Genomic DNA, 24618 nt, shown 5'->3' on the forward strand with positions numbered 1-24618 from the left:
GCTGCCTTTCTAACATCGTCGGAGCGGCAGGGAGGGTCCAGCCCCCCGCAGGCGGACCCTGTGTACAAACACCCCGGAGATGGGCCGTTACGATGCCTGCCATGCCGCTGTCATGTCTCATGAATTATCCTGCAGCGCCAGTGGGCCATGTGTGTTTACCTTGTCGGACCGTCCCGTACGGGGAAATACCGGCGGTGAGCTCGGGTTTCAAACACACACACACCACCGCAGATTCCCTCCGGTAACCACACCAGCCATTGCCATTTTGGATCGGGCTGGCTGCGGTGGACTACAGCCGTATTATATACTCACGGTCAAGTGCAAGTTGAATGGGCTTGAGGGCACTTTCTCTGACCGGAGACGCAACCCGAGCGACATGGATGTCTTCCGCAGAATCCTGAACATTCTCCTCTTAATCCTCCCGACTGGTAAGAATGTAACTCTTGTTTTCCCTGTAGATGTTTCCCTGAGTTGCATGGCTGAACCGTTACATGGAGGAGCGCTGAGCTCGTCAATCTTCGATATTGTCCCGTGAGTGAAGGAGGAAGTGTTCGGGAATTTGTATCACTGATAAGATAAACCATCAATTGATCAAGGAAAGGAAAGAAGTGTGAAAAGTTGTTGGTGTTTTCGTTTCGTCGATTATACCTATTTCAACCTCCTTGATTATACGGTCGCGGGGAATACTGTACTATGATTAATCGGTTTAAACTTGATACGTATTCTACGTTATAATTAGTACAAATTGTAGCTGCCAACTGATGTGATGTCCTTATACGTTATCAGTGATCTCAAGTGACAAATTTGTAGTTGAGGGATCATCCTGATGATGTTGATACGGGACAGGGACGGTCGCTACTGTTTCTATCAGTCTGGACACATTTGTGATTTGGTCTGTCAATATTTCCTGAGTAACCGATCTATTTAGTACCTCTGTTGTTACGTAGTTATTGTTGTCAAGTAATCAAAACAACCTTAGAAGTGCTTAATTCCGTCTCAAGTTGATACATTTTCAAGATAAGGATAATGTTGTTATGAATGTTTCCATTTTGAAATTTGAAGTCTTATCTAACTTTTCGTAGGGCTATTCCATTATGTAATGATGGGAGGTGTTTAATTTCTATTTTCACGATCTTGAATGTGTATCCAGTCCTCTTCTTTTGTTATGAAAATATTGTTCCAACCCCCCTTTTTGAAACACATCTATCGCATTTAGAGCTTGGATTATGTGTCAAAATATGCTCAAAACAGATCTATTAACACCTTAATTTATGGATTAACTTGATACCATATTTAAGGCATCACTTATGAAACTGAGACCCGAGATAGTGATCTGGTAAAGGAAATGCCCTGTGCTGAGTAAACTGTTACCATGTGTGGAAAGACAGATCAGCCTTTGTTGACATAATTATGTTACAGCCCAAGGGCATTATCTGTGTCAAAGGGGGGATCTGAGGTCAACTTGGTATGGTTGTAGATCTATGCCATATTTGTCCTACTTGAAAATTAAAATTGAATAGTGCAGTTGCCCTTTGGATATTAAAAAGGAAAGTTCTTTGTAACACAACCAAAGTTTTTATACTGTCTGTCACCTTCGTCAGGACAATACAAACTTAACTTTGCACTGCAGGTGTCTTTTCTCAACAAAAAAAATCTTCAATTTAGGGTTAACCCACACGATTGATATTATACAATATAGAGATTGGGAGTCTGGCCTCTAAGCTACACTGGCTGCTTTGGTATTGGAGAAGGGATGGATAGGATATTTTTTGAAGATTATTACCTATGAAAGGCAGTAAGGTACCAAATACATGTATAGAAATTATACTTTTTATAGAATTGAAATTATGAGCATAATGATAATGGCCAAATAGATCTACTCTACTCTTCTCTACTCACAAGTCAGTAAGGGAGAATATTGTAGCAGACGGTGCTACTAAACCATTGTATATGTTCGTCATCCAAACAAAATGATTGAAATGAAGAAAAGTGGATGAAAAGTCCAAAAACAAACAATTTTGAATCTGCATGCTGTACTTTAGTAGTAAATAGCAGTAGTGAATACAGTTAGTGGCTTCTGACATTTGGTTGTTTTGAAAGGTGTGGCCTTCACTCAGCTTACAAGACATGGATTTAACTTTTGAAGGTCTGTATATGGCAGCGAACTGGCACTGATACAAAAAGGAGAGAATTAGGACTTTTGGTTGATGAGAGACTCCCTCCCCTTGGTGTGGCCCTACATGTAGGTTTTCCTCAGTTTCAGAGGCACCTTCCTTCTGAGATAACTATTTGGAAGTTTGCTGGCCTTTGGCAGTCTCTGATATTCTGGAGTTGATCAGTCGAAATGTGAGTAAGTCCAACTTCTTGTGTTGGAAATAGCAGTTAAACTTAAAGTTTGATAACGTTACATATTGACTTCTAACCAACAGTCCAACACAGATGAACTTTCAAGTAAATGATATTCTTTCTTCCCAATACTGCTAAGTTTTTGATAACTCATTATCGAGAATTACGTTTCTCCCCTAAAATTGTGGCTCTCAAATAAATAGTACCATTTGAATAGTAACATTAGCATGTCAGGCAACATATATCATCCCTTGAAACATTAACACTTTGGTAACCTTTCTTGTCGGCTCGGTTTTCTCTGGCAGTTTAACCAAGATATATATGAGCAACATTGCAGGGTTGACCCTAACTATTTAACAGGCAAACACCAAAGTGAACACATGTCCATCCTTGCTTGCTTGGTGGCCCCTTTAAATCTGTAGACCTGCCCCAGTCCCTGTAGAACTTGCTGGAAGTCCGTTTGTCTGTGAGTTTTGTGTCCCTGAGCACAAACAGGCCACAGACAGGGTTGAAGGGTGATCTGTCTTCCCCTCAGGCCAGAACAGAAAGTAAACTGATGTGGTGAGACTGTCAGCTTGATAGGACTTCTTCTGGCTTCCCTTTGTTAATTAGACTTTAGACAGCTTCAACCCACAGAGTTGTCTCTAGGAATTACACGCTCGTCAAAATCGGACACCAATCTGAATAGATGTGTAGTTTTGCACCAGTTGTCTCTGTATGATATGGTTGCGGCCATGAAATCTTTGAAAATCACTGGTTTCAAGTCAACATCCTAATCAAAGCAATATCTAATCAATGCATTTTTTAGATAAAAAAAATTGTTAGAACCAGGGCCTGACTGGCGCAGGTTGGAGTAACATTACAAACAGGAAATTACAACGTAACTCTGAAAGCAGCTTAGCTGACTTTTGTTCTAAAAAAAACCCTTGATTTAGTTAATTGCTGCCTAATCTCTTTGATTCTGACAATGAAAAGTTCTGAAACTACTCAAAAGATCATTGTCAATATGATTTCCTGCCCTCCCCTCCCCCACAGCCATCTGACCTGACCTTGGCAGCTAACATGTAGGCTGGAGTTGATGGGCTGATGGCACAGGGCCCACTTTGTAGGCTTATGGGCCACTCAGGGGCTGCCAGGGGTTATAAATTCCATTTGATGAGGAACCAAGTCTGACAGGCCTTTTAGGACGGAGGAAAGAAGGGGGGGAAGGTTGTTTTCATCTGCTTCTGCTTCCCAATTAACTTTTGGTAGATTTACATCTATTAGGGTGCATGTGATACATGTACAATAATGTTCTTGTACAATCAATCAATCAATCAATCAATCAATCAATCAATAACCTTTATTTAGACTGGAATGCCCTGTTGGCCTTGGTCGTTCTTCCCAGAGGTCCAGTTTTGAGGGTCACCAAACACAGATAATAAATTGTTATTGTACTTGTGTAACTGCAGGGTCCCACTTCTCAACCCCTAGATAAAAAACTTGAACACTACTGATCACTTCTGGTAGGGACTAGTCTACAGTTCAGCGATGATATTATCCTTCGGAGGGTCCCACCTCCAAGGAATTGTAGTGTTCACTGCTTGGTTATACCTACTATAACATGCAGGGCAACTTTTACAAAATTTACAACTTTGTCTGAAGCCATGCCATATCAATGAACTTGCTTGGTTTGCAGACATTTTGAAGTAAAAAAAAATTAGCAAGAGGTCGAGATAAAATCAGGCAGGCAAGGAGAACATGACCCTCGTGACGAAGTTCATCTAGCTATTTACTCCCTGAAACTATGTTTCTTAAACGCAGAATAACAGAATATCTATTCTCCAAGCAGAGGAGCGGCACTTCTTCTTCTTTGATACTGCTTAGCCCACTTAGTTCAGCATTACATTTTTTTCAATATGAGAAGCAATAGATTTTATAGGCGTTGGACTTGAAGTTTGGGTCTCCTGTGCTCCAATTCTTTCCATGTGCTCAGACTGCTAATGAGAAGCAGGTCTCCAGTAGCTACCACTGAAACCTGGTCAGCCAGAAATTGACCGTGAAATTTCATTTGCCATGTTTGCTGGATAAACCACATGTAGGAAGTGGGTGATGGGCATGGACTGGATGAAACCTGGCAGGACCTGGCATGGTCTGTGCCCTGGGTTGGCCAAGGTCCTTTCGTCCCTGCTGTTTTATATGCACTAAGTGTTGTTCTGTCTGTTGATTCAATGGCTTATTTGTACAAAGAGTGTGTGTGGGTTCAATGATTCAAAGTGCAGCTTGCAGTTAATCTCCAAGCAGATACGGTAGGCTTTGGGTCTGTTTTACGTGCATCTTTTTTTTAGGCATCCCTTGTCAAAGATATGAAAATGACTGGACCACCAAAAAAATGCCGAACTGAACCTACGTCTGCTCAGAGATTACTTGCAGTAGGCTCCTTGTCAAATATGTCAACTTGTCGAGTCACAAGCGCACAGAAAGCAATGATACAATTGAATTAGTTTTGTTTTGCAACATGATAGGTTGAGAACACAAACTTTGTGCCCTCAGTAAATACCTCAAGTTCTTGTTGACTCGTCCTTTAGTGACCAATACCAATTTGATGAATGGATTAGCTTATAGTAGAGAAGCTAAAATGATCACAATAATGGACAATTTCAACCCAGTTTCTCTTTCTTCTCAATGTTAACATAGTTAATTCAAATATACTGTAATATAATCATACATGCACTATGTTACAGTTGCTTCTGTGGAAAGAGAGGTTAGCTTGATATCATTATACCCATTCCAGTGTTATTGCATCCTATAAATGGCTCGGACAGTTTATGGAGGTTGAAAATACTCTTTTTGACTTTCTCTCCTTGTTATAATTAATTGACAGATATGATCTCCTAGTACTGGTTAAAATGTTGTCTTGGGATCCCTCTGGCATCTTGTACACATTGTGCAAACGCCGGAAATGTTTTGTATTTACATGCGAAGTAACAGCCCTCTGATAGGTAAGCATTGTAAGTCATTATGCCCCATCCGTGATGTCTTCTGTGTCATTAAATGCTGTATTTTCCCTGCATTAATTCTACCCCAGTGCAGTCCTCTGTAAGCAGAGAGAGACAGTTGTCTATCTGGAGAGTTTGCTCTGTCTGGGTCAGGGCTGACTCCAGCTTTGAATTTTTTTCTGTGACGTCCCTCGCAATGTTGTTAAATTTTCATTATTCAATCTATTATTTCAGGCATACAAAAATATGTTTTCATCAATGTCATTGTCATGAAGTTCAGGTGGGGGAAACATTTTTTCTGTCCCAACAAGCAAATTTCCATCCCAGGATGGACTACAAATGTACAGTACTTCATTCAGAACTTCAGGAGTGGAGAGCAAGAAAATTTTCAACTGAAACACAGGAGAGGTCAAAAGCTATTTGATGAATTAAGCAATAGTGCTAGTAATCAAATTTAAAGAAGAAAAGGGAAAAAGAGATGAATGTTAGTTTCATTACTGCTCCTGCCAGATTCTTAAGATTTGAAACTGCACTGACTCATGTCCGTCACTCTAGGGCGACATCAATGACATTCCTTCATTTGATGAATACATCTCACCCTGTTGTGGCTGGGACCTGGCATTCTAGATATGCTCTAATTGAAGGTGTGATTTATCAACTGCCTTCCCGAGTTTGCGCCCGGGCCTATGACACAACTGTAAAAGAGTCACATTGAGGTTCCTGTGTATGAGGGAGCCTGAAGGCGTCAAACCTCTGCACTTAAAGAACCCAACACACTTGGTATCCTGCTGTGCTTGGCCATTGCGAAACCACATTGCACTACTTAAGCTAACGAAAAAGCATCATGCTTTGTCCTCAGTCTGAGGTTCTACCTCCTTCTTCTGGACAGGACTATAACAAATCACAATTGACCATAATGTCTGTTGTCGTTCTCCTCATATAGGATTAGTGGGAATATAACCAATGTACATATTTGTGACCAAGAATAGTGTGGATGTCCTTTTTATGTTATCAATTTTCGTGAAGCTGTAATTAAGATCCAAAAATTGCCAATTCTAATGGTTTTGCAAAAGGGTAGTTTGGAAATAAAATAAAGACCAATGATTCATCATGACAATCCTCTTTTCTTCTTCAGTGCACGAGCTGCATCCAACAATATTTGTCCACACCCAGTCTTCATCAAATCGCCAACCCCCAGAGGCAAGAGGAGACCCCTTCACAGAAATACCAAGGTGAAATATAACCTGCTCCAGAAGCGACATGAATGGACAGATTGTTAGGAAATTTAGTATGTGATTAAGACTCCGTTTATACCATGATTCCCGAAGTCCTGATCCGCAAATCCTGGTATGACCGTCAGAATCCGGGGCCTGAGGTGGGTACGGCAGATCGGGATAAATCGCGAATGATACATGGTATGACCGGCATCAAAGTCTTGACCAAGCAAAGAAAGAATTAGATTTTCCCTGGCAGCTTTCCTTGGTACTGAAGCTTCTTTTGGTCTTTGGCGACAATTCAGGAGCGAGCCTGGTGGGATAGTATGGGATAGTTTTGTGTGATGGCTGCAAGAATTCCAGGGATTTGTTAGACATGTACTTTCTGTGTCCACGAACAGCATAACTCAAGAAGGCCTAGATGGATTGTCTTGATATTTGGTATGTGTGTAGGTCTTGATGAGATTTTAGCCACCTAACGGCTTTTTATGATACTACTGTAGAACTTCCAGTTTGGATATTTTGTGTTCTGGACATGCTATGGTCATGATTTTTAAGTGGTGGATATCTCTTGTTGTACACCTGTGCAGGTTTGTGGTAGGTGAGTGGAGCAGCTGTAGCACCACCTGCGGACCAGGTGTGCAGCGGAGACCTGTCAGGTGTAAGCTGTTCCTGCCGCTGTTCAAGACGATTGTGGGAGACGACCTGCCCTTCTCCAGGTGTCCAGGTAATCTAAGGTTGCAGCAATTCAATTTATTGGTTCAGATTTTTTTTTAAATCATGAAAAAAGAGTCAGAGTGAATACAAATGAAAAGAAATGTTAGAGCAACACCACCATTATTTCATGGTCCTCAGTCTTACTCTTATTAACAATTGATTGTCGAATTGAAAGATCAACAGGAAAACATTTTTGTCTGATTAGAAAGTCTGTACCTATTGCACACAGAGGTTTAATGAAGAAAGGAATAAAGTCAGATTCAAGTTTCCTTCCAGCCATATGTGTTCATGTTGACGTCTTGCTAAATCTTAATGTAGAAATGTCTGATAACCAAGGAAATGAATTTACTGGGGCCTAATGAGCACTAGTGATTTATGGAAGCGACATTCGGAATGTCTTTAGACATTGTAATTCACAGACTAAATTACTATGGTCACTGCCAGACATCATTTAAGGACTGTCTGAACCTTTGTCATTGTTGATACATGTATGTACAAGGGTGTCATTGATGGCTGTGTCACTGGGCTTGCTACACTCTCATCAGTGTAATAATCTTAAATCTTCTTGTTTTTATCTCCTCAGCTATAATACCCCCAAACGAGCAGCGGTGCAACCTGACCCCCTGCAATGCCGACATCAACGTCATCTCTCCCCTGTTCTCCACGGACATCGCCCCTTCGCCCTCCGTGCAGTTTACATGGAGATACGAGGGGTACACACCCTGCTCTGCATCGTGCATCGGAGGTAAGCCAATCACATATTAAAATGTGTGAGAAACCCGGTCACTTCAGTGTTCTTGCTTGTTTTACTGTAAATCCATTTGATATTGCGGTCGGTAATTTCAGCAGTTGGTAGGAAAGGGAGTAGTTCAGGGCATTTAATTGTAACTGTGGTAACGAACATCTCTTTCATTTGTAAAATGTTAGTTACATATATAATCGAGTATTTGCGATGATGAAATTTTAGCAGTTGACCAGTGACTGAAATTAAGTTACCGTTAGCAAATCAAGAATTACAGTACTTGCTCTGGGCTCTCTTTCTCTTTCTCAGTTATTCCTGTAATTCGCTCTCTTATTCCTGTAATTCATAAAAAGGCGACCAAGTTTCGCGTAATTGCCATCCTTCCCATAATACATAGAGGGTTCTTCTGAATCCAGGGTAAAGCATTGTCGGGACCCCCATGGAGATCCTCAGTTCGTGACACTACTGTTTACTCATTCACTTATCTCTTTTTTACTCTTTCATTCACCTCTCTCTAAGTCACTTTCCTGTTGACTCCCTCACTCATTCAGTCACTTGCATGTACATATACCACCACTTGCTCTTCTATTCAATGCTCAAATGAACATTAAGTGGGTGATGCACTAGGTCTTGCCATCTTGAAATATTTAGCTAACATAGGAAGGTCTGCTTATTGGATGGAGTCCAACATTTTTAGGAAAATGGGCACAGAAATCCTCCTGGCTCAGTCTGTAAATTTGAGCAGAATGTAAAATTTATCGTTGCTTGGTGCCCTTGGGCGACCTTGGCACTCGTTAACTTCCCCCTGCCTTGATCTATTGCCAGGTAACAAATGCTAGATCCTGTATCTGTGGCCAAATGTCAGTAAGACAGTAACTTCTTGCCCATTAACAAACCAGATGTGGTCCTTGTAGTACAGTGAGCATAAACTATTGTGACTTATTAGCTGGAGACAGTGGACGGATGGTGCCCTAGTCTTAAATTGAACATTTAAAAGATGCTTATGATAAAAGGAAAGTAGTGTAAGTCCATGGAGTGACTTTAGGCAAATTTGGATGGCCATGATGTTGTTGCCTCTTACAATGTGACTTGGATAACTAATGTAACGTTAATGGATGAAGCAATAAATGTACAATGAGTGAAGAAGGTGTTATTTACTCTGATAAAGGAAGAAAGGGATCTTGAACCAGTTTTGCTTAACTGAATTCAATAAACAGTCGAACCACTCTTCCACCTGTTGTGACAGAGAATACAGATGCTATGAACAGTATTTACTGGTTCACTGTACTGGGGAAATTCCACTTGTCTAGCTCTTTTCAACAAGTACAATGAACTTTGGACCCGGTTGGCTTAACGTCCTATCCTAAGGACTGTGACCCTAATTTCCAGCAGCATGCATGCATGTTGGACACAGCCGGGATTTGAATTCACAACTTCTTGGTCCAGAGGCAGGGTCACAAACCACTGGTCTTCACACGCTACTACTTTTACTGAGATAAAGAAGATGGGAGCTCTCAGATTTGGCTTCAGGCTAAAGACTCAAGAGTCAAGACTAAACAGGAAATGTTGTCTGCCTTAGCTTCTCCATTCATGCTGTTCATATCAACCACAAACAAAAACACATTAATGCTACCAAAAACATCACCTTCTTTCTAAAGTTTGGTGATTTAAAGCAGAGTGAAGATGATTAAGTTTTTTTCTTCTATTTTTTTCCACTTTTCTCCTGCAGGTACCCAACATTCCCTGTACGTATGTGTGCGGAGAGACAACAATGAGAAAGTAGGGGTTTGGAAGTGTGCCGATATTCCCAAACCTGCTCTGCTGACCCGGGACTGCAATGTGCTGGTTCCATGTGGTGCCAGGTGGGACCAGCTCTTACTGTAGTATAGGCAAGACAGAAAGTAGTAGAATGCTATCGAAACATGCAAGATTACCTCTGAGTCAGTGGACTGACATAAACACTTTTGCCTCTTAAGTGTTGTAGAATAATATTATAAGACAGACAACTGGTTTGTGAGTATCAATTTCTGCACCTTTTTGCCATATCTGTCAGGTCGATGTTGCTTGTGCACCCTACTACATGTACTATGTTTTCAGTACATTTATGATGAATATGATAAATAGAGTAGCCACAAGAAAGAGTCTGTGCTCTGTATGCTGCAATCCTGCTACGTCATTTACTACATGGGCCTACTTCTGTGCAATAATTCCTTTTCTCCAGACAATATGTTTCGCTTCATTCAAGTTTCAGTGTCAATGGTTCCATGTCTTGGACACAGCCCTGCAATGTTTTTTATAACCTACAACAATCTCTGTACCAAATGCAAATTTACAGCATTTTCCTTTCATCAACATTATTCCCTATAACCTCTAGGTGGAAGGTGGAGACCATTTCAGGCTGCTCGGCCACCTGTGGAGGAGGAGTAGAAGTGCAGGAGGTCACCTGTGTAAGGTCACAGCTGGCCCACCACCAGGCGACAGTCACTGTTCCGGAGGAAGAGTGCAAGGAGCCAAGACCTCCCGCAGAGATCAGCTGTAACGATGATATTCCGTGTTCTCCAGAATGGAACGTAGGACCATGGGGAGAGGTAGGTTTCTTGTGTCTTGTTTGTAACATGTGCGAAGTGGGAGGTGGCCGAGTGCAAGGGGCAATGAACTTGCTGTGAAATTGCTCAATCTGTTCCGGTTCAAGTTCAATTAGCAGCAGGTGTTCCTCAAGGAACTATCCTGGGACCATTACACTTTCTGTGCTGCAAGTTGTTCTCCTTCTGGCTGCTCAGTAGAAATTCTTCCATAGTTTTTAAGAAAGTAAGTACTATACAATTGTAGTTTTGTGTGAGCTTTTTCTGGGTGTGTTTAAAATTTCTTGGCATGTCGTTGATTAAGTGCATGGTGGAGTTCTACTCTGAATTAAATTATAAAAAAGGATGAGGCTGTTTCTCAAACAAAGTACTACAACTCGCCCTACAACTTGGGCAGATGGTATCTTTTAAGCATATTTTTTATTGTCATCTTTGTTGTATGAAACTTTTTAAACTTAATGATCCCTTTTTATTTCCTTTGATACCATTCATTTGATTTTAATTAGATTTGATGTTCTGCACCAAAGAAGGTAGGAGGGCAAGAGAAGCTTTTCAAACTCTGCTTGTTCTAAGGAAGAGATGTCATCAGAAGTAGATGTGATAAAAATAATAAGATTTAAAAAGCGATGAAAGGTTTTCCTGTATTAGTGTGTTTTTTCTCTGAGACTCAGATTTTGTTCTCAGTGCTCTGCGCCTTGTGGTCGTGGAATAGAAAAGCGAGAGGTCCACTGTAGGGCAAAACAGGGCCTGGGGTACTACCTGGACGTGGAGGATTGGCGCTGTCACATTTACAGCAAGCCCCCCACGGAGCGCCCCTGTAATATCAGGGACTGCTCGCTAACGGCAGCTTACAGCTGGCTGATTGGGGAGTGGTTGGAGGTGGGTCTCGCACTGAAGTTCTTCGACATACCAAACTGACAGTGTGCAATGCTTTTTTCTCTCAGGTCAGGTCAGGTCAGGTAAATGTTTTGTTAACATTTTGTAGGAATCAAAGTCAGCATCAGTAAACCCTTTGTGCGGTCTTAACTGCATCTCATGTCTATTAAATGGATGACGAACCTTCAAGCTTGTACCTTGTGTTTAATCATAAAGAAAGAGGATATCTCGGCTCAAAATGTAGCCCATACATTTTACGTCAAAAATGCTGAATACTTTTTTACATAGAAAAGAAACTTCTAACCATACAACTTCTAATCATACAAGATGTATCAACTCAAAACCTTTCCAAAGCTGTCCACAGTGATGGTAATCAGGTATAATGAAGCAAGACCTTTATTGTGCATTCCGGTATAATCAATGTCTACACAAGAGGCTTGTTTGTTAGCACAGGGGAAAACCATTGGATGCTGTCAGCTTAGTATGTTCACACCTCATGAACTAAATCATCCCCATGACTCATTCATCTCACCATCCTCTCCCCAACCAGCCATGTCCCAGGCTCATTATCCTCATCTACGATTCCACATCAGACACAATTTGTTAAGCTTCTGTCTCACTGAACCCAGGGTACGTTGGCAACCTCACTGCAAGTGGGCAATTTGACAGAGCTCAAAACGAAATTCATCAATGAAAAACAAATCTTTTAATGCTTTGTCTGTTTTCTTGTCTTTTTGGTCATACTTGCACGCTTTGCATGATATTCCCAATGTTGCATGAAGGGTAAAACAAATCCAATTCAGGATGCAGCGAGGTCGCCAACATGCCCCTGTTCCAGTGAGATAGGGGCTTTAGTGTCAGACTTGGGGGGGGGGGGGGGCGGTGGAGAAACATTTCAGGGTGAGCACCACAGATCTTAATGTAGCATCATGATGATCACCTCAATTCATCTTCCAACTCATTCTTACTCCATCTTTTCATTCTCTTATTCATTTTTAAGATTCAAACATCAGTTTCTCATTGTGTATTCCATTTGTTTCCACCAGCTAGCAATTTTGTCTTTTTCTCTTGCTTGCAGCTGGCAGTCATGTAATGTATATCATCGGAGTTAAAAATTACAATTGAAATCTAACTGCCAACAACCAGGGTCAGAGTCCTTTTTTGAGCGGCAGACAGTTTTGATGGCCTTATACAGTATTGAAAAGAAATGACAGAAATTTTGCTGGACAGTTAGTTGCGGTATTCATACCTAGTATTTTCGAGTGGTAATGTCGAAATGCATACTGCAACATGATAAAGTCTTGTTTCATTTGCAGTGTTCGGCAACCTGTGGTGCAGGTTTCCAGTCCCGCGATGTAGTCTGTCAAGGGAAGGAGGCCATGGGAGTCATGTATGACCCCTCAGGACTCAAGTGCAAGGATGAGCCAGAGCCCAAGTCCCGTCGTGCGTGCCCGGACCTGCCGCCGTGTACGAGCCGTGGCCGCCCTGTTCCGCAGGGTCCTGTCCCACAGAGCCCTGGTCCACTAACATCTGCACAGGTGGCAAACAGAGGTAACAAGACATCGAAGGTCTCGCACCTCTGTGAAATATTTCTTCTGAATATCTTTCATTCATTATCGTAAATTTCTCGCTAATTTTATGTATTTGGAACAAACTTTAGACCCGGCCAAGCAAACGTATAATGGGGTCCTGTATTCAAGGAGGTGCCGCGATTATGTTACAACAGCCTCATTACTCAGATGGGTACCGTACTACCTACTAGCTGTAATTTGTAATTGTACAACAAGGTATAATTCGTATTCCCTATTTGTGTTTTGCCAGTATTCACCCAGACAGTAATGCCAGAGGATGCACTGTCCCCCATCGGTCGGCCCAGCATGCCTTCTCCAGAGGAACTGAAGGGACCGACAGCGCCAGCAAACATGAGTCAGCAAACGGCCAGCCCAGTCATCTACGCCAACAAGTTCAACTACAGCCAGACTGAAGAGGTGGACACCATCTTTCTGGAGATCGGAAGTCACGCCGTTCTGTTTCCCCGCACGAATATCGTCATCGAATGCCCGGTGGAGAACTTCGACAAGTCTAAAATAAGGTTAGGAGATTTTTGCAAGAATGACTGTGAGTCAGAATGACTGTAATGTACCATAGCATACATGGTGACGAGACTTATTACCTCCGAAAAGTAGGTTCACCTCTGTGATGGGGTACTGTTTTTTTTTGTGTGTTTGTGTTTGCACCTAAAGCAAGATCCTTTTGATAGATCATTTGTTAGAATTTTTGTACGTAGGTCCTGAAGAAACAAAAGATTTTGGGACCCCTAGCAGTATTTTCAGGTCCTGCAGCACTACAGGCTAAGACTCCCTTCCTGAAAGTAACGTGGTGCTGTCCATAGACAGCTGGCCTGCCTGGCAAGGTCAATGGCCTTGAGTCAGGACAGCTGGGTGGCTTCTGACATATTTCATGGAGGTAGAAGATCTTCAATTTCTTGTTAATATGGATGGGAAAGCTATGAAAAGAGTGGCTAACCAGCATTCAAAATATCTATCGAAAGAGATGCGCTTGTCCAGTGTTGACATTTGTAACTACAATGTTGAACTTAACCATAAAGCAATCAGACAGTACAAATCTCTCAGTTGTCTTAGTATGATTATCATATCAAATTGAAGCTGTTATGTACAAGGAGACAAATATCATGCCCTATTTCCCAGGTGGCAGCAGAATGGGTATGATGTTGTACCCGGCGGTCGGCTGCTGATCGACGACCAGATGAGACTGAGAATCGATGGGATTCGAGACTCAGACCAGGCAACCTACACCTGTGTGGCCGGACCTGTCAACGACAGCTTCACCCTGTATCTGAAAGGTCTGGTCACATCCACATAGCAGCAATGGTGTTGACAGGACAGCTTGTTAATCCATTGAGCCATTAATTGATTAACAAGTTGTCTGTCTGTACAGTAGTCTCCTCAGCTCAAAGAGAGCACCACATGAATGGTGTGTTCAGCACCAAAGACAGGTCCCTTTAGTTGTGTGAATGGTGTGTTCAGCACCAAAGACAGGTCCCTTCCGCCGTGTGAATGGTGTGTTCAGCACCAGGGACAGGTCCCTTTCACTGTGTGAATGGTGTGTTCAGCACCAGGGACAGGTCCCTTTCACTGTGTGAATGGTGTGTTCAGCTGTGTGAATGGTGTGTACAGCACCGGGGACAGGTCTCTTTAGCTGTGTGAATAGTGTGTTCAGGACCAGAGACAGGTCCCTTCTGCTGTGTGAATGGTGTGTTCAGCACCAGGGACAGGTCTCTTTAGCTATGTGAATGGTGTGTTCAGCTCCAGGGACAGGTCTCTTTAGCTGTATGTATGGTATGTTCAGCACCAGGGACAGGAGCTTTTAGATCTACCCCTGCCGAGCTAACTTCCAGAAGTCCTATAGCACCATATGGTTGATTGATAGAATAATTAGTCATTGAGTAATCTATTGATTGATTGATTAATTGATTGATTGCTTTTCTGTCCAAATAGAGCCCTCCTCAGCCCAGAGAGAGCAGCTTCCTAAGATCTATCCCCGCCGAGCTAACTTCACCCAGAAGTCCTACAGTAACATTGTGAGAGTGTGGGTGGGGGCTGATGCCTTCCTTTACCCCGACACACGTGTCGTCGTCAAGTGTCCTGTCAAGAACTTCGAGAGGTCACAGATCAGGTGAGTGTAGTGACAGTGGCGTCGTGGTATAACGGCTAAGGTGTTTGGCCCAGAACACAGAGGTCCTGGGTTCGAATCCCAGTGACATGCCACAAATGTTGTGCACTTAGGAAAGGCACTTTACACAACTTTCCCCCCTCCAGATGAAAACTGGCGGATAGATATTGTAGGGTAATGATACAAATTATGCAGTTTTCCCATTAAGACATACATTGTTCCTTTGGCTCATGTAAAAAGAATTTTTTTCATTATTTTCTTCATAACCTTCTTTCTGACTGTTAGGATATTAGAATTACTGGATGAACACAAGCTTTATTCTATCTAATCGATCAGAGGTGTTTTACAGATGGCAGCATGATGGAGAAGAGATCACCAAACTGAACAGGGGAGTGAAGAAGATGAGGAGTGGAGCCCTGTCCATTATGAAGATGTCGGCCATGCAGACAGGCACCTTCACATGCATGGCAGGGGCATCCCAAGAATCCATCAGACTCCACCTTATAGGTAATGTACAGGCACCTTTCATTGATGTATTGGGGACAGCCCTGTAATGCATATGACTTTATGTCAAGATCTCGCAATGCACATACACATTTGCTTGTATGGCAGGACAGCTCGGGTGTTTTGGAAGGGACGTAAAATAGGGATCCTGTGTTTGAGGAGGTGCCTCGAGCATGTTAAAAGGGAAGGGTAACCCCTCCATCTAAAAATATATACCCTGCTACTAAAACTGCAAGGAAACTTGTTACCTTATGTGCCACCTAGCACTACAAGGATCTGAACGAAGGAACAAATGAACAAATTTAGACTGGAATGTTTTTACTTGATGATGTATCTTGGTGTCTTCCCTCCAGGCGGTACGACCACTGAGACTACTACCACCCCCAGCCCTGCCGTACGTATGCAGCCTAAACCTGATGAGCTGAAGGCACCTGAGGTTCCCAGGCTAGCCGCCACAGTGCCTGAGAGGCAGCAGACCGGGCTAGGACAGCCACCTGTCATCTACAGGGAACGCATTCCTCCCATGTTAAAGGTAAAGGTGCAATATAACAACAAATGTATACGCATGTACTTAGTTCTGTTCCCGTGGTTTACAAATTACTTTACAGTACAGTATCACTTCCATACCTAACTTTTAAGAAAATTCAAATAAACAAACAAAAAAAGATTACCACACCATGTTTGTACTGAACAGTACAAGCTGCATATCCAGACAGATTTATTTCATACACTGACACACTGGCACACAGGGAAGGACCCCTACTTTTCTTTATAAGTGTGATGGGTATTGAAAAGATTGATGACAAAAGTGACACCTATGAGAAATTTTCAACAACAAGAAAATACAATACATCAATGAAGGTTATACATCCAGGTAATAAGATACGCCAAATAGCAGTATTCAATTATCTTTACTTTATTTGTTAGTTAGTTAAAAGTTTAAATCCTCCCACACCATAAGGTGTATAGGGCAGTGCCCATCTCCATTTTGTAGCCCTGGGCCACACTGTGGTGCAATCACTGCAGCAGGGGGCTAGTCCACTGGCGTGTGTTTAACTTCCATACTGTTTCAGAAGTATGTACCATTTTTATAAAGTCTTTGGTATGACTCAATGTGCCTCTTGTCCGGAGGTGTCCTACCCGGGCGTGAACTCAGGCCTTCTGGTTCCTCATAATTTGAACCAGGTGTGGTAAGTGACAGAAGCGTAGACCACTACACAGGGATACCCCTTACTTTATTTGTATATCAATTTAAAGTTTGTTGTTACACCTGCTGATTGACAGATCATGCTCAGTGTCACTGACGAAAAGTAGTGGATGCTACTTGAAACATCTGACCGTTTCCAAAAATTATATCTAGTAGTTGCTTGAGTAAACTGCTACTTGGCGTGAAAAAATACTTTGTACAAAATGCATTCAGATTTCTTTTCTTTCTGCCCAGACTGAAGGGCGTGTGGTGGTGTATGTCGGCAGCCCAGTGATCGCGGCTAGTGTGGAGTCCATCACCATCCTGTGTGAGGTTCCCGGAGCCAAGCCCAGAATCACATGGACCAAGGATGGGGCGGGAATGCCAAATGAACCAAGGTTGGTGCGCTAGGATTTCTATGACCTGTCCCTCCGGATCCATTCTGGGATGGAAATTTGCTTGTTGGGAGGGAAATTTCACCCATTCGAACAACAAACCTTAACCAAATCTGAACTTCATCACATGAAATTGTTTTGGTATGTTTAGAATGACAGATTTAACAACAAAAATGTTCAACATGGGCTCCAAAATAATGAGTGGGACAAAGACAATTTAAAGCTGGAAACAGCCCTGCCATGTAGACACTTTGAACTGTGAGCTAGCTTCATTCCTTCAAAGATTGCAATTGGGGATATCTTTTATAATGAGGTAAAAAAAACCTCTCCCTACTAAACATTTACAGAAGTATTTAACTTTTCAAGTGACCAGGAAGAGATGAGTTCTTATACAGCTTGTGTCTTTTTCTCAGGTACCAGCTATGGAGAAATGGTTCCCTTACAATCAGCAAACCCAGACACACAGACGCTGGTTCTTACACTTGTACAGCCACCAACGCAGCTGGCAGAGACTCAGACACTTCACTAGTCAGTATTGCAGGTAACATCAAGAAGACAGAAGCATGTTCTTTTGTGTCAGGCTAGTTGACTGTGGTGTTATTATTGGTTACTCTATCTTTATTCCCTAGGGCGTCTACAGCATCTAGCCACATTGTTATTCAGAAAGCAATTCTCCATCTAGTGGTAACCACAAAACGATGGCTAGCCACCCCCTCTCTCTCCCCCTCTCTCTCTGTCTGTCTGTCTGTCTGTGTGTCTCTATCTGTCTTTCTCTCTTTCCCTCTCTCTCTCTCTCTCTCTCTCTCTAAACCAAACAAGTATTGTAATAAATTAAATGCTGATACTTATTAATGGAGGATAGATGTCTAGGTTTATGGTTAGATACATGGATATGCTTAATCTCCAAGCAGATCTCCATGGGAGCAAAATTGTATCATCCAGCCAAAATCTTCAGATTTTGGCTGGCTGATACGATTTTGATACCCATGAAGATCTGCTTGGAAATTAGGATATGCTGTCAGACTGTGGAAAAAAACTGATGAATTTTTCTTTTTGTCCGCACAGAGGCCCCAGACATTCTGTTCAGGAACGCAGAGGTGAACAATTTGGAGGATGACCTTGTGTCTGTCACTGTTGGAGGGAAGGTCAAGGTCAAGCCTGGGGCCACTGTCACAGTCCACTGTCCTGTCAGGGGTAGGTTGACTTCTTTTCTAGACTTCAAAAATGACTTGAAGAGTAACTTGTACTTGGTAAACTGTCCAATGCTTAGGTCACAATTGGAGAAAAAAAGGGCTTTTTTGGGGGGCACTTTTGGCCGCTTTCCTGTCATCCTGCCGATGGTGTCCTTTTCCTTCTTGCCGTCAGCACGATGACCTCTCCATTAGCGCTGACCACCTCTATGTGGCCCCATTGGGCACCCTGCAGCTACCAGGCTATTTTTGGGCATGGCCGGGACACTGGAAGGTTTTAACATGGAGTTAACATTGATGCGGGACCCAGTAACAAATAGGTGCCTGGGCTAATCATGGTTTATGTTATCTGAATTCATAGGGTATAGTCATTACATGCTATTACTTTAAACATAAGCCTTGTGGTTTTCTTGCTTCAAGCTATATGAAGAAGCTTCTCACAGCATTGTTTTCTACTTAACATGTACTTATTAATTTGGGTTTAGTGCAACCAAATTTTGATCTTGCTAAAGGCTTATACCAATGGCTAGCCTGTGCATTTGGGACAAACAGGCTTCACACAACAAGGTTTACACATACTGTTATTGATAACTGTCTTTTTATATGCTCAAGTTGTGTTTTAAAAAAAATATCAGATAGAGTTTATTATGTTTTAGTTACCTCACTGTGATCGCCTTTCATTCCCATATCAAAATTGATTGGGAAAAAAAAATTTTTTTCTATTCCTCCAACACAGGCTTTCCCAAACCCTTCATCAACTGGGACAAAGTGAACGGGACACTGGAGAGAAATGCCAACGTCCACCCCAACGGCTCCCTGACCATCACAAATGCCTCGGAAGGTGACCAAGGGGCATACAGATGTGAGGCTGGCAACCCCGGGGGAAAGGACATGAGAGACTCAACTCTGATCCTTTTAGGTGAGATGTGGCAATTTGTTTTGGTATGATGTTGTGTGAATGGTGTGTTCAGCACCAAGGACAGGTCTATTCAGCTGTGTCAATGGTATGTTCAGCTCCAGGGACAGGCCCCTTCAGCTGTGTGAATGGTGTGTTCAGCACCAAGGACAGGTCCCGTCATCTGTGTGAATGGTGAATGGTGTGTTCAGCACCAAGGACAGGTCCCGTCATCTGTGTGAATGGTGAATGGTGTGTTCAGCACCAAGGACAGGTCCCGTCATCATTTGTGTGAATGGTGTGTTCAGCACCAAGGACAGGACCCCTCCGCTGCATGCATGGTGTGTTCAGCACAAGGGACAGGCCCCATCACTGTTTAAACGGTGCATTCAGTACCAGGGACAGGTCCCTTTGGTTGTGTGAAAGCCAGTGATACTACTGTATTTTCCACAGAGCACCCCCACTTGGTGGAGGACCTGCGGCTGCTGCCCCGTCTGGACGCACTGGTCAGCGCTAACGGAGAGGTCGTCGTGCTGACGGGCAAGAAGGAAAAGGACACCATCGCCAGGATGACAGGAGAGCAGCTCGCCATTGGTATGAAAATAAAAATGAAGCTTTGCACAAGGAAGTTTGCAAAGCGTCCCATAGATTTCGAATGACCAATGAATATGGCATCCTTGCTTTCTTCTGGAAATCCCAAAATATGTTTCTTAGAATGTATTTTCTTTGGAGAAATCAACTCTTTAAGCACACAACTTGTTCTATGAACCAAGGTCAATCCATACAAGACGTACAGCAGGATTTAATCGGGGTCTCCCAGTTACTGATTGGAACCAGGGACAGGTCCTGGCAACCTTTAAAGAGATGCAAATGTTGATGAAATCTTAGCATACATGATATGGTATACATTGTATGTTGTAATCCTGACTGGTTGTTCTGTTAGCCTGTCCTATCAAGGGATTCCCCGAGCCCCCAATCACCTGGCTGCACAACAACCGAGTGTTACAGCAGGGAGACCCTCGTATCCTACTGCTGGAGGAGGGCCATGTGGTCAGGATAACGGCCATCAAGAAGGAGGACAGCGGGCTGTGGAAGTGCCAGGGAGAGAACGATGCAGGAGCGGCCAGCGCTAATCTCACACTGTCTATTTCTGGTAAGAGATTCAATGAAGATTTGTTTATGGTTGGTGTTTTTTTTTGCAAAATAGAATCTTTGATTTTGGCAACTATTTATGAAAGTATGAAAGGGATTTAACAAGCTGCAGTAAGAGTTGATCTTATTTTGAGAGTTGCTACTGGTTTTTCAATATGCTGAAGGCATGGCACCTGTTTACAATATTCCGTCTGGAGGACAGCAACCCCTACTGGTGGTATGTGAGTGTGTGATCCTGGTCTTAGTATGCTGAGAATGCCTGAGATTTGAAACCCTTACCTTGTGACACAGAGATGAGACTGCTAAGCATTACACCACTATACACTACAATTTTGAGGATATATTTCAAGATGACAAGAAATTATATACATGTACTGTACATGTACAGAGGGTTGCTGGCAATGTCTTTTCCCTACTCTTCCCCCAGGATATAGTTGGGTGCCCAGAGAGACCTCGGAGTGTTCGGCGACGTGCGGCAACACGGGCAGGTATTACCGCATCCTCCGCTGCTTCAACGATGAAGTGCAGGTACCGGACGCCTACTGCGACAACATTCCCAAACCTGAGGTCATCTACGAGCAATGCAATGTTGACGACTGTCCGCCAAGGTAAGTGTTGTAACATGCAGGTATTAAGATGTGCCTTATCATACTGTAGGTTTCATTTTAAGTATGTTGGCATTACAGAACTGGTTTTTCATGGCATCAAATGGCCGAGTGGCTAGGCAAGGAGACACGACATCAAGAGGTCCTAGGTTTGATACCTGACTGGAAGTTGTGTCCTTTGGAAAGGCACTTTCCCTACTCCACTCCACTGTAAAAATGGGTACCTGACTTTGTTTTGGGAGGTGAAAGGCTAGTATATTTCTGTCAAGATTGAACTATAACTGTACATGTAGTCTTTCTCTCAAGACAAATTTTCATCCCAAAGATATGTCAACACTTTTGGAAAGGATGGGTAAGAAAATATTCTGCATTCTCTAGTATATGCGTATCCATGCAAGGGCAGCACTAAGTCCCACGTTTTATTTAAACCCGGAACTTCATTCAGGTGGGCCACGTCTGGTTGGACAGCGTGTTCTGTGACCTGTGGTTCGGGAGTGGAGAGACGGGGTGTGCGTTGTGAGAGGGTAATCTACGACGGTCGGCTGGAACAGCTGGATGAGTACTACTGCGAGGTGTTGGACGAAGACCGGCCGGTGGACTCCCGGGTGTGCAACATGGGCTACTGTAACGACGAGCCACCACGGTGGAACACCACCGCATGGTCTATGGTGAGTTAACTGCCAAATCTTTGCAGACTGAATACAGTTCTCATCTCCTGCCTTCTTGAAACATCGCTATAGCCCTAAAGCTACCTACCCTTTGTGGCCCCAAGGCAGGAGTAGCATTTGCTAAATGATCAGTCATTATATTACTCTGAAAATTATTTTATTTATAGATATAAAATGTGATTTTAGTACTTGTTCAATTTTGCACTTTTTTCCCCTTCATCTTGCCACTTTTCAGGCAGTTCTCAATTTCTGCAAAAAAGAAATTGGATCATAAAAGTTTCGCTAAACAAACTGTGAGGAGAAAGAAAAAGGTTAAACCTAATTACCATCATGGATTCCAGCATCTTTTGCATCCTTTTTTTCTTCTTCCAGTGCGATGAGGTGTGTTTAAGACCTAACGTTGCATACCAAGAGCGTGAAGTTCGTTGCATGGCCTCCAATGGGACGCAGCTGGACTTCTCGGAGTGTAACCGTGCCACGCTGCCAGAGAGAAGACAGGAGTGTTACGCCCCGCGGTGTAAAGCCGTCTGGACAGCCTCCGACTGGGGGGAGTGCTCAGTAACATGCGGACAGCACGGTTAGTTTTCTTCTTGCTTTGCTCCAATCTCAGTAGCATTAGCAGCTAAGCAGTCCACTTCACTTGACTCATATAGCACTGAGGTGGGCATAATGGCTCTACACTGGAACTTCTGAATGTCACATTTTCTCACCAGAGGCAGTTCCACAACTTATCATGGCAGGAATATGGAATTTCTTGAGGATATTTTTGGTACAATCTTGCTCACATGGACATATACAATACATGTAGGTATTACTACAATGAAGAAAAATTTTCTGTGGCAAATCTGTAAAATATTTCTTAAATGTTCGAAAAATGTTTTGAAGGAGGATTGATCTGCGCAGTGTGGTTGTAGTACTTTTTCAATCTGCAAGGAGGTGCTTTTGTACCAACATGACAGTGGAATCCAGACCAGTACTTTAACTCTGGTACATGTACTTCTGTGACCATATGATGTTGACAGTGTAAACGTTGTCCTACTAGTTTTAACATTGATCAAAGACGATTAAATGAAGTCAGTGCACTGTACTGTATGAGCCTGTTTTCACCTGTTTCTTGTCTTGTTTCCAGGTCAGCAGACGAGAACCCTGACCTGTGTGTACCTGGGAACAGACAGGGAAGCGGAGAACTCCTGTGACGACATGAAACAGCCGCCCATGTTACAGAGGTGTAACCTCATCCCCTGTGATGCTGGTAAGTTTGTCGTCAGACTGATTTTCTCCATATTCCATTGAACTGTGACCATTTTCTTCAAGTCCCTTGAGTGGCCACTATATAGACAGGTTTGATTGTCCTTTCCCACAAGTATGCGGCTTTGCCATGTTATGTTCATCACAATATTATAACACAATCTTCACCAGATGAATGCACCGACACATCCAACTACTGTTCGCTGGTGCTGAAGTTGCGCCTGTGTTCCGTGGCGAGGTACCAACAGGACTGCTGTGAGAGTTGTACAGGACCACGGGAGGAGGAGGAGGAGGAAGAAGAAGAGGAGGAGGAGCAGTAAGAACAGAGTAGCAAAATCTCCCACCTCAGCAGATTGTTTTTTAGGTTCACTCACCCTTAATTGTGGAGAAGATCTTCAATGCTACAGTTTAAAACACAGTTTCATCCTTTGTTTTATGGACGAGGAGGAAGAACAGGAGGAGGAGCAGTAAGAACAGAGCAGCAAAATCTCCCACCTTAGCAGATTGTTTTGGGGTTCACTCACCCATAATTGTAGAGAAGATCTTCAATGCAACAGTTTTAGAGCACAGTTTCGTCTTTAGTTTTATGCATTGTTAGAGACAAGTGTTATGTAGTTACAGGTGTCAGCCACTTATTATACCAGGAACTTGTGAATAATATATTGTATTATAATGTGGCTCTATAGTGGTGATCTTTGATGCTGATGATTTTGCCTTGTGTTCAAAACTAACCTGTCACACACATAGGAATACAAAGTCAGCAAATCTATTTCTTTGGTCCTTCTTTTAGATATTTCTAGAACCAAAACAGAGTGGGAAAAATAGTCACTGAGAAGTTCAGATGATGAGGTATTTGTTTTCAATCATGTTACTCATTGATCCCTCACAGATTTTTCCTTTTGAGAGTAGTCCTCAAAAACGAAAAGAAATGACTAAATGTCATGATATATCTATTTTGTATTTGTGGAAAAGTCAACCATAGCAGCTTAAGTAGGACAAGGAAGCTATATATAGGCATAGATGTTGATATATGAACTGTAAAGAAATGCCAAAGATCCCTAACAAACACTATGTAGAAAGTAGTCCTCAAAACGAAAAGAATTGACTAAATGCCATGATATATCTATTTTGTATTTGTGGAAAAGTCAACCATAGCAGCTTAAGTAGGACAAGGAAGCTATACATGGGCTTACAACGTAGATGTTGATATATGAACTGTAAAGAAATGCCAAAGATCCCTGACAAACACTATGTGAGCTGTCAAAGTTTGTCGTAGGGCCACCGAGTACAGTTTCATCATCTCACTCTTGTAGATCTTCTATTACCTGTAACACAGGGGACAGCTATGTCTGCACTGGACCTAATAGTTGCAAAGTTAAAGTGAAAATGACAAATGAACTTGAACACAGGACTGCCGAAGTGTCGCTGATGGAATGTTGTTGAGAGTTGAACTCCCAAGCTGATATGCATTTTCCTGTCCTCTGTCGAGTTGAAATAAAGTTGCCTCATATGATCAAGATTCAAACCAAAATATTATTGTTTACTGCAGTTGTCCTTGACTGTCTTGCATGACCACTTTACAAAACCATAGATGCGACTGGTACAATGTACATGGATTTTGAATTTG

General features: G+C 42.6%; 1 protein-coding gene across 2 annotated transcripts; it reads left to right on the forward strand.

The window, feature by feature from the left end:
• Positions 1–24510, forward strand: LOC136427859 (ADAMTS-like protein 1). 2 transcript variants are annotated; one of them, XM_066417051.1, is made up of 24 exons: positions 1–428; positions 6460–6556; positions 7129–7265; positions 7839–8000; positions 9727–9859; positions 10372–10585; positions 11264–11458; positions 12772–13006; positions 13277–13547; positions 14164–14318; positions 14974–15151; positions 15498–15655; positions 16006–16184; positions 17094–17236; positions 17647–17774; positions 18299–18427; positions 19160–19342; positions 19772–19912; positions 20262–20471; positions 20898–21078; positions 21521–21743; positions 22116–22320; positions 22873–22995; positions 23163–24510. In XM_066417051.1, the coding sequence occupies exons 1-24, from the start codon at positions 80–82 to the stop codon at positions 23309–23311; spliced, it is 4278 nt and encodes a 1425-aa protein (XP_066273148.1). In that variant the 5' UTR covers positions 1–79; the 3' UTR covers positions 23312–24510. The 2 variants fall into 2 exon arrangements, with proteins under 2 accessions (XP_066273148.1, XP_066273149.1); XM_066417052.1 differs by lacking the exon at positions 11264–11458.
• The last annotated feature ends 108 nt before the right edge of the window (positions 24511–24618 follow it).

The sequence above is a fragment of the Branchiostoma lanceolatum genome, chromosome 2 (assembly GCF_035083965.1).
Source record: "Branchiostoma lanceolatum isolate klBraLanc5 chromosome 2, klBraLanc5.hap2, whole genome shotgun sequence".
Classification (NCBI taxonomy): Eukaryota; Metazoa; Chordata; class Leptocardii; order Amphioxiformes; family Branchiostomatidae; genus Branchiostoma; species Branchiostoma lanceolatum.